Source organism: Corvus cornix, chromosome 2 (assembly GCF_000738735.6).
Source record: "Corvus cornix cornix isolate S_Up_H32 chromosome 2, ASM73873v5, whole genome shotgun sequence".
Taxonomy (NCBI): domain Eukaryota; kingdom Metazoa; phylum Chordata; class Aves; order Passeriformes; family Corvidae; genus Corvus; species Corvus cornix.
Window position 1 is genome coordinate 31,525,280 of NC_046333.1, and position 10,976 is coordinate 31,536,255.

General features: G+C 42.0%; 1 protein-coding gene across 1 annotated transcript; it reads left to right on the top strand.

Annotated features, from left to right (window-relative positions):
• The first annotated feature begins 533 nt into the window (after nt 1–533).
• LOC109144481 lies at nt 534–10,547 on the top strand. Its single transcript, XM_020584586.2, has 10 exons — nt 534–643; nt 2,147–2,246; nt 2,973–3,047; nt 3,766–3,822; nt 5,833–5,892; nt 6,390–6,451; nt 7,852–7,905; nt 8,577–8,643; nt 8,921–8,964; nt 10,397–10,547. The coding sequence occupies exons 1-10, from the start codon at nt 582–584 to the stop codon at nt 10,545–10,547; spliced, it is 732 nt and encodes a 243-aa protein (XP_020440175.2). The 5' UTR covers nt 534–581.
• The last annotated feature ends 429 nt before the right edge of the window (nt 10,548–10,976 follow it).

The following is a 10,976-nucleotide window of genomic DNA, read 5'->3' on the forward strand; positions in this document are numbered from 1 at the left end:
CCTTGCAGCCTGGGTATGTAGTCCTGTGCCTGTGGCAACCTCCTAGCCAAAGCCTGAATGGGGACTTGTTCTTTCTGGCAGAGTCTCCTATATCCTGTATGATGGCTTCAAGCCTATTTATGCCTGAATGTCCTGTCAAAAAATGTAAATAGGGATAAATTCAGCAGTTACAGTACCAAAATTAAAATTAGACTTACTGTGGCTTAAAAACAAGAAAAAGATCCAAGGGGTTTTGTGTTTGCATTTTCCAATTTTACGGCAGTCAGTGCTATGAAATAAATTGTATTGCTCTGTTAGAGCTTGGTATGAGATTGGTTTTGTACCAGCCTGTCTCAACATCTGAAAAAATCTGGTATTACAAACATATAAGAGACAACCCACTGTGAAGTCTGTCAGACATGAAAAATTTGGGAGCGGAAATTATATAGTCCACCTGAGCATCTCATTCCAGCTCTGCAGGAGCTGGGACATGACATAGTGTTTTGTGTGAAACAACAGATTTTTCTGTGCAATGTTTTGTAGGAAGATGCTGCTTTCAGATGTGACCTCATCCACAGAGTGCAAAGACAGATCTCAGCAAGATGGGTTCCAAACTTCCCAATGAAAACAAGCAGCCTCTCAGTGAAAAGCGACATTTCAAAAGGTGAGTGCAACATGAGCAAAATCCCTCATTATTCTGTCTTCTAGAGCAAGCAGAAAGCAAATATATTTTGAGGAGCTGTCAACTCCCTCAAGGGCAGAGAGGTCCTGCAGAGAGACCTCAACAAATTAGAGAGATGGCAATCACCACCCATATGAAGTTCAACAAGGGCAAGTGCCGAATTCTGCACCTGGGATAGGGCAACCCTGCTTGTGTGCACAGACTGGGGAATGAGATGCTGGAGAGCAGAGCTGCAAAAAGAGACCTGGGGCTCCTGGTTGATGGCAAGCTGAATGTGAGTCAGCAGTGCCCTGGCAGCCAGGAGGGCCAAGCGTGTCCTGCGGGGCCTCGGGCACAGCATTGCCAGCCAGGCAAGAGAGGGGATTACCCTGCTCTGCTCCACACTGGGGCAGCCTCACCTTGAGTATTGTCTGCAGTTTTGGGCACCACAACATAAAAAAGACATTAAGATGTCCAAAGGAGGTCCACAAGAATGGTGAAGAGTCTAGAGGGGAAGCCATATGAAGAGTGGCTGAGGTCACTTGGTTTATTCAGAAGAGAAGAGAAAAGAGAAGAGAAGAGAAGAGAAAAGAGAAAAGAGAAAAGAGAAAAGAGAAAAGAGAAAAGAGAAAAGAGAAAAGAGAAAAGAGAAAAGAGAAAAGAGAAGAGGAGGGGAGACATCGTTGCAGTCTACAACATTCTCATAAGATACTGGTCTCTTCACCCTCATGACCAGTGACAGGACCTGAGGGAATGGTCTGAAGCTGGTTCTTCACCCAGAGGGTGGTCGGGCACTGGAACAGGCCCCCCCAGGGAACGGTCACAGCACTGAGCCTGACAGAGTTTCAAGAAGCATTTGGACAATGCTCTCAGGCACATGGTGTCACTTCTGGGGTGACCTGTGCAGGGCCAGAGATTGGATTCAATGATTCTGATGAGTCCCTTCCAATTCAGCATTTTCTATGATTCTATGATTCTATGAAACAACTTTTAGAGTAGTTAGCATAATTAGGTTGCCAGGCAGACACTTGGGGGTGTAACGTAGGCCTGAGCAGAAGTACAGGCACTTCCCAGACCACTCAAATCTCACCAGGAAAACACAATTTTTTTATGAGCTTTTGTGAAGTTCCTTTTTCTTTTTCAGCTAAAATAAATGTGACACAAGGTTGTTCCTTATATATTTTGGTGCACCTAATTCTTGGCTGAGTTAAACAATGAAAAAGTGCAGAAAAATGTAAATGCAATAAAATGTTTTGGAAAGTTCAACAAAACCATTCATTGGTCAAATATGGGATTAAGTTGGTGTTACATTAGAGGGCTTGATTCAGTTATTTTATCATCATCTCCTGTAACAAAAAAAAGCACAGGGGAGCAGGAATGAAATACAAAAGGTATGGTGAAATTTGGATTTCTGTTTTAATGCTCTTTCTCCTGCCTTGCCCGTTTTCATGCAACCAGAACAGTGGCCCAAGCTGTAACCCTTTATCTGACACCCTAATCCTGTAGTTTTCAGACATCATCTGTGCCCCCAAGGACCAAGATGGGACAGAAAGGTGTTGCTACTTCTCCAGTGGGCAAGAAAGAATTGGATAGGCAGACAAAGGAGGTAGGATGGGGACTGCTAACAGATCTGTGACCAAGGATCCCCAACCATCTTGTAATGCCTGCAGCTGATTCATGGTGAAAATGTGGACAAGTCATTTATACTGCCTTGGCCTCACTGCAGTAGGCAGAATTTTTCCAGGTGATTCAAAATGGCTTTCACCCTCTGTTTCATGTGCTTTTGGGTAGAGCAGGGGACAGAGCATGCACACAATCACACACAAACATGTTTGCTGACAGCACCATGTCAGAAGACAACTTCTGAGACCAGGCAATATTCTGCTTTAGCTAACTGCAATAAAGGAATGCATGTACGTTATGTACTTTCCAAATACTGTGAATTTCCTGACAGTCAAAGACAACTGGAAAATAATGCCAAGTATGTTTTGAAGTATTTAAGGACTTACCTTGAGAACAGCCTTCATCTTTCCAGTGTTGTTAAGTGACACCTATTGTTATCTTGATGTTTCAGGCATGTTTTGAAAATCATGTCCTTGATAGGAAGCATAACCAAAATTAGAAATTTTTACATTTTTGTGTGAGTTGATTTCATAACTAGGCTTCACAAGGGAGCTTTCTGTCACTTCTTCTGAACAGAAATGCACAGGTCTAAAGAATCAAGAATCTTTGTATAAAGAGAATGGAGGAAAAATATTTCGCTGCATTTTTTGTTCTTGATAAAGCATTTTTTAAAAATTTTTCATAACATATATTTCATTTCAATTTTTAGATTGCTGTATTCCACGAATATAAATTTCTCAAGCATCAACATGTTCTGTGTTCAGAGGGCATAAGTAATTTGCAGGCAAGTGGTCAAATTATAACTTATTCTGCTATTAAGGATTTGACAACTTCTGTGGCACACATATTTTGCACATTTTTACTTGGTGCCCAACAATGTCCCGACACTCCTTTTTCTCAAGGGCTGGTTCACTTGAGCAAGAACATCTTTTCTGGGGAAGAGTGAGGGTGGAAGACACACTGGCTGGTAATAAAACCAGAATTAACCTGTGGTATGCAGGGTCCTCAACCGGGGATAGCATTTGGCACACCACGTGTTTTACACAAATAAGGAAAAATCCAGTTCCTCATTTATAAGCTTTTCAGTTTTGACACAAGCACAAGAGCACTAGAGAGTAAAGTTGCTGCTATGAGTAAAAACAAGCAAAGGGATGTTTTTCCTGTTTAGCTGGCTCTTCCACTGGTCTCTATGTATAACTGCAGCAAGGAATGGGTTGTAGGCTGAATTAATGAAAAACACACGTACATACACACACTTCCTCCATCTTCTTGTTTGTAAAACGAACCCAAATAACTGGCATATGAAGGACTTGATTTGGGTTTTTCCTGAAAGGAATAAAACCAAATGGCATAATTAATATTAAGAATGTATATAGTTAGGTATTGAGACATGAAAAACGTACATTAAGACTTGTGTTTGGTCTCCCATCTCACTAACCCTGTGACTGCCTTGTGTCTTGCTCTGTCCACCCTCACCCGCTGCTAACCCTTTTTATTCACAGGAGTGTTTGCAGGAGCCATTGAGAAGGTTGGAAGAAAAGAATAAGAAACTTATAAAGGTATGAAAATGGTCTTGTTAAGAATATAGGTATGATATGTGATGAAAGAGTGTGAGGGTCAACCATAAAATTATTAAAAATAGATTGTAAGTTTGGACTTGCCCTGGGACAATGAAGATCACATCAGGGCAGCTCTGTGATGCACAACGCTGTCCAGACTCTGGCACAGCAAAGATTTGCTGGCTGTCACTGGCATGACAAAACTCCCCCTTCACTGCTGTTTCTGAGTGCAAAGATGTCTTGAGAAGAGACTTTTGGATGAGTCACAGCAGATTTGAGTTTGTGGCTCACTGAGTTTTTGCGGGTTCTTCTAATGTTGATCAAGGTGGATCCCAAATTACTTGGTCCCAAGGCATGCAGTTATCCACAAAGAGATGTATAGAGTCCACCTTACTTTCACAAATATCAACTGGTAACTGACCAGTTTTCAACTGTACATTTTCCTGATCTCTTTTGTGGACACAGCCATGACTTCCTGGCAACAGGCTTTCTTCTCGTGTTTTACCACAGGAGCAAATACAACCATGAGGGTAGCTGGCACCTTGGTTTCTCCTTCCAGTGGAAGGTGCCTTGGGTTTCTAAACACACAGCTGGGATTTAAATTATCCTTCTAGAACTAAAATCTTCCATATTTTTTCAGCCATCATAAGATTTTGAAAAAGTGCAGTGCTAAACAAAATAGACTGTTTTGACTTACAAATTAATTTTCCTGCCTCCCCGCCTCCCCTTAACTGGCTGATTGTTTCTTTTTGTGCAGTAGAAACAGTTGATCTCTTTCCCAACAAAACAATTAGGTGCAAGAACTTGTCATAACAAAATCTACAGCAAAGTTTTGAAATTATGCATATGTCTGTGATTTCATGCAAATCTACAGAAAAGCAATGCTTTTATACAGGAAAAGCCTCCATAAATCAAGCCATCTTGATTTATGAGTCAGCAAAGTCATGAGATCACAGAATATTTCAGGTGGGAAGGGACTGGGGGTGTCTTTGGTCTGACCTCCCACTCAAAGCTCAGAGAACAGTATTCAAGTCTGCATCCAGCTGGGCTGCAAAAACCCCAGGGACAGAGCCTTTTCATCCTCCTGGCCGCTCCGTGGCCTTACCAGAGTTCATTGACGTCCATCAGGTACCAGGGGGAATGTAGCATCCACATATGGTCTAACAAGTGCCAAGTGAAGGAAGAAAACCCCTTTTCTCGACCTAATGGCTGTTCTTCCGCGCACAGGGGTGGGAGGTACTGCTCTCCTTCGCTGCCAGGGCACCCTGGGAGCTCACACCCAGCTCCTGTTCCACCACCCCCAGGCCTTTCCCACACTCCCCAACTCCTGAGGATATTTTTCTGCTCAGGATCCCACAAGTTACTGAGCCCCGCGCAGCGTTTGTGGTGACAGAAGAGCCAGGACTCTTGGCTGATGTGTGGCATCTTGTCCAAGTCCATGACTGCACAGGCAGTTGTCCCACTGCCACCATCCCCTCAGCATTAGCTCACACAAGCATGGCTGAGCAGGGCTGCAGGTGACTCTGCAGCACCGCTGATCCCCAGTGAGCTGCCTGTCACACCAGTCTGACACGTAACGCAGCCACTGCAGAGCATTACTTCCTGCTGATAATGAAAAAATGCCTTCCCAGTGGTCACAAGCAGCTTGCTTGTGTAGATCCTCTGGGTCTGATAAAAGCTATAGCCACCCTCAAAGCATTTATCTCAGCATGGACACTGGCTTCAGCTTCTGTCTTCTATCTTGCTTCCTATTTTTAACAAACACATACGAATTTTATTTTCTGTAAGGTTTTCCTTCACTGCTGATACCAGCCACAATTTCTGGGGCTGGAAAGACTGTCAAACACACAGCGTGATCACATAATCCTCACTTCTGATAAATGTTTGATGGATAGAAAGTGCTGGTTGGTAGATTTTTAGTAGTATCTTTACATTGAAAATTTAACCAACAGTAGTTTTAATACTAAAATTTTTCTTTAAGAAGTTATATTTGTTTTTGTTGGTTTTTAGGAAAAAGCCAGCATATTGGAAGGAAGAGAATTAGTCATACAACAGGAAAAAATCTTAAAGGTATGGCATCTTATTGCATATCACAGTACACGCTCTTTCTTTTTTTAGACCATCACCACTCTAGAATAATTTTTACGAAGGTAATTACAAGAGTGTCAAACAGAGATGCAATAGAGTCAAATCTAACACAGGTAAGAGTGTGGAGAGTAGGCCTGCCATTAGTTTCCAGGATACAAAAATAATGCAACAGTGAGTGGTTTTCGGTTAGAAGTTTTGCAGACCATGGTCTGCAAACCAGCAAGAGTGTTTTTAAAACAAGTAACTTTGTATTATTGGGAACATAAGTCATCCAGAAAGTTACTGCAATATAAAACTAATATCAGGAGGGAAGATTCCTGTAAATTTCCATCAGAGCCAATTTGAGAGAGCAGAATATAATATCTGCAAGGGCAGCACTGGTGCTGGTCTCATGCTAATAAGCTCTGATTTGACTTTTATTGCATGCCAGACTGATGGACTAATACTAAGATTGTTTGCTTTTCTTTTGAACTTTAAAGGACATGCAGATAAAAATAAACCACTTGCAAAAGCATCTCAAGCACCCTGAACTAATTGGGTCGTAAGTATTAGCAATGCCCTCTATTCTGGCTTTCTTTTTTATATTATTCAGAATGTTTCCCCATCTGCCATACATGAAGCACATGCTATTGATTGTAAGTTAGTATGGTTTATGCAGCATCAAACAAGCACCTCATATTTATGTAGGACAGCTTCTTTTTCTGTCACATAATCATCCAACCATAGAAATGTAAATGAAATTTAGATTTGGAAAGTCCCATCTCATTTTTCAGCAAATTCCAGGAGTAGCTTATCTTTTACTCAGTAGACCAAAGTTGTATGGCATACCCTGGATATTAATTTCAATTCACTTTCCTAATAACCTGTAACAGGTTCATAGCATTACTTTGCAGAATACAAAGGAAAAGCAGCAGCCTGAACAGCAGCAGCAAAGCCTGCAGCTACACACTTATTTTCAGAGCAAGTGCTCTCTCTCCATGGCCAGAGTTCAAGTGACACTTAAACCATGCTCCTCCTTCACCTCACTTCTAGACTGTAGTTTCCTTTAAGTAACGAGGTTACACAGGATCTCTGAATTTCAAAACACCACATCTAAGTACAGAGCCCAGCACTGGGCTTCTCGCTCTGACTCTCCCATTTCCCAACTGCACTGCAATGCAGAAATCCTCCAATTCCAGAGAACATGAGGGGTTAAGTATTCCTTCTAGCAATCACTCCCAAATTAAGCTCCAAGTACAATGTGCCAGCAGGAACTATGAGCCTAGTTTAAAAGCTCCTCTTTCAGTTCTCTGAAGTGGTTTGAGATTCAATTTTGTGCTCTGTGTTCTGCAGAGAAGAGCTGTGCAATGACATTATGTATGCACTGCATTAACTGTAAGAACAGAGGCTGAATTGTAATACAAAGTCTAAAACAGCAAGCATTTTGGAGTAAATCTACTGCTTGCAATAGTACAGCTATCCCCACACCTGAAGGGCACTACAGATACATTTTAATTACTGTGGTGCTTTCATCAGGCAATGTCATCAGAGAAGACAATACCAGGTCTTACCTTGCCACCATGATAGCAGGTTTGATGGGAGAAACCCAGTAATACTAACACTTTCCTGCAATAAAACAATCTAAACAGTGTTAGCTCTATGCTGTTGATATGTTCTCTTACCACTGTGTGGCAACTTTGGGATTGCTTAGTTTTGCCTGTTATCCAAGACTGGATGAACTCATGAATTCTGTTGTTCCATGCAGTAATTCCCATGAAAGTGCAGAAAATAAAAAGTGTTCCCACTTTAGGTGCTTACAAATGCACGAGAAGGTACAATATCCCACCACAAGAAGTTTGAGGCTCTCTCTAGATGGTTGGGTAACATGCAGCAGAGGGATGTATAACATCGCAGCCCTGAAATGATCATGGTGGAAATCATTCTCTTTCTTTCTGCTAACAGAAAAAACTCAAAGGAATTGCAGGTTCCGGTAGAAGCCTTGGGAGCAGGAAGCAGGTAAAAGGCATGTACTTGGGTGGAAAAGGGAGTTTGAGCAGCCTGGCAGTAAAAGCTGGCAAGAAACAAAATCCTGATCTTGTTAAGACAGCCAAGAGATACCAGTGCTTGACTGCAAAATTTAGTGTGTGCCTCTCCTTGTCCTTGCTGTTGCTCCTGAAGGCTGACTGCATTCTGGGAATCCTTATTGGTGCTTCAGTGCCTAGGGGGCTGCTGGAGACAGATGCTTTCTGAAAGCTGTCCCCTGACACCATGCTCTTAAGGTCCTTGCTCCTGCTTTGTCAAAGCAAAGTAAAGAGAGTTTCAAAATGAAATGTGGAAGCATGTACTTTTAGAAAGAAGAAACCAAAACTTGTTCAGTCTAGTAAGGTCATATTTAAGATTCAGGGAATTAGGAGGGAGGGAGAAATTAAATATTTCTTACAAAGTTCTCAGAGGAACTGCTTGGCTTTGCCATCAATTTCGTTTCTACCTTTTACGCTGTTACTGTGAGATACTTTTTAATGCAATTGCCTTTGTAATGGGAACATCTAAGAAACTCTTCTCCACGACCAAGGCATCTTTTAGTGTGGAGCTCCTCCTCATGCTGTAGCCTTATTGTTTTCATTAATGAGCACTTGCAATGAGCTGAGTTAGCTGCAACCTCTGTTGGTGTTTCCTTTTCTCCACAGCCATGAAAGAGAGAAGGTCTGCAACTGCCCCAGGTGTCCCACCCAGAAGATAGCTGTGGTGAAACGGGTAAAAGAGAACTGCATTGCTCCCCTTACACCTGCACTTGCAGGGCACACTCCATATCTCTGTTTCAAGCTGGAAACCTTGTTTCATCAGGTTCATTAATGAGTTTTTCAGCCCCAGTGGTTCCTAGTATCATTCAGTTCCTGTGTCTCTGGCTCTCCACTTCTTCTTCCTCAATTTTGTTAGTGTGCAAACCCTTATAAATTGTTCAATGTTTGCTGTCCTAGAAGTCAGAAGACTGACTTTCAAAGTGATTAATGTCTTTTTTTTCCCTTTCTAGACCCAGAAATCCAGCTATCTAAAAAAATTCTGCTTCTCTCTTGGGTAGGTAAAATGTTCTCATTGCATGTACATTTGCTAAGTTACATCTGGAGCACCACAGAGATAAGATGCTTCTGACTAGTGCTGGAACATCATGGGAGAAACAGTGTAAACAAAAAAGAGAAAGGTGCTGCAAGTTTAGAGTGGTGTGTATGCAAACTTAGTGGAGCCACAGGATGAAGTAATCTGGGTGCAAATAGTTCTGTCCCTTGGGTGTATTTCCCTATGAATCTGCTCACCTGTCACCTCCGAGAAAGCAGCAATTACGTGGATGTAGGCAAATGTCTCCTTCTTCCCTCCTCATGAAGAAGAAAGTGAGGAAGGCTGAAAGTTTAAGCGCTGTTTTCGCTCCCCCCGGGTTCTCCTTTATCAGCCCTTCATCAAACCACTTCTCTGCCATACCCTCCTCACCAGGTGGATACTGAGGGGTTGCTGGTGGACTTCTACCTGCCTGGACCAAAGTAATGTGGACTCACTCAGCCTCATAGCAAGTGATGCCATTTCTCTATTTCCCTGGTTTTGGCTGAATTTTTGAGCAAAAGAAGATATTTATGAGTGAATTCTTCAGTTAGTCACTTTGTGGTGAGGGAACAGCTGTTTCTGAAGCTATTTATAGATTGTTTGGTGAAGACTGATGGTGTGAGAGTCACCAACTATGGCTCATTTTCTTTGTCCCTTTCCACTAGCACTGGCAGGAGTGTCTCTCAAGATACATTGTCCTTTCTGCGGTAGTCTTGTAGTACCTTTGTAAAAGGAAAGCAACTTTCAGTTTGCTTCTGTATGGTAGGAAGCTGTAGGATGGACCTTGCAGACAGTTGTCCAGAAAATGGATCAATTGGTGTTTTCCTTCCTGAGGAAAGAGAAGCATTTCCTTACTGTTGTGCAACCAAGCACAATTAGCAATGCTTATGGCTTTTTTAATTTGTGAAGCTTCGTTTTCATTTAAATTCAAGCATTTTCACATCAGGAAGATGTTCCTGCCAACATGGAGTGTTCACCTGTGGGAATAGTATTCTGAAAGGAGCACATAACAGCACTGCCGGGTTTGCCTGAACAAAACAATGGAGAAGTGGTGTAGACCAAGAGCACTGACAGGACTAACAATGAACCTTACGTGACCTCAGGCAAATTTCTTTCCTTCAGGCTTCAGTTGCCCACCTGTAAAACGACGATAGGACTCATTTTTTCTGCTCTGTGTTCTTATGTGTTTACACCACAAAACCTTTGGTGGCAAGAGCCATCGTTAAGTGTCAAACTCTTGCCAAGGATGGACTCCATGATAATATTGCCAACAACAGGAAGAAAGCATTCTACTTTGACCAGGGCAAAAAATTGTAAGCTTATATGCTCCGATACTTTTGAATACTAATAAAGCTTTTTTACTGCATCTGTATTTTTTTTTTTTTGGTACATTTACCTTTCTCTCTTGTTGCAGGAACTCTATGTGGCTCTTTGTCAGGTACTTACTGTACTGCGGCTGCCTGTACTTAACATTTCTCTTGGTTTATAAACACCTACCTGATCCTACCTGGGCATACCAGCTGGATACACCAGACAGTATCTGCCATCAGTCATGGACACACTAACGCTAGAAGATTTTAAACACTCCAGGCTGGATTTCTGTAGGGTTGTTGTATAGCTTCTGGGAAGACCAGAATTTTAAAATAAAGCATCCATAAGTGCTAAAAGCACATGATAGTATCTGTAGTTTCTGTGAGAAATTAATTAGCTCCTCAGAGGAAGAACCTAAAGCCCATGTATCTCAGCAACAGGGCGCATGCTCGAGAGCATTCAGTTATTTGCTGACAGGTGGGTCTGAGATGCAAAAAATTGCTCCAACATCCACATTCTGATCTACTCCCCAAATCCTTGAATGACCTGTCCCCATCACCACAGGCATGAGTGTAAGAAATCTGTAATTAAATCTAAATAGGATCTTCTGTTAATGCAAATTGATATGACCCCATTATCAGTAGGGCAGTGATAACAGATAGGAGCTGAAACTTTGTCTTATA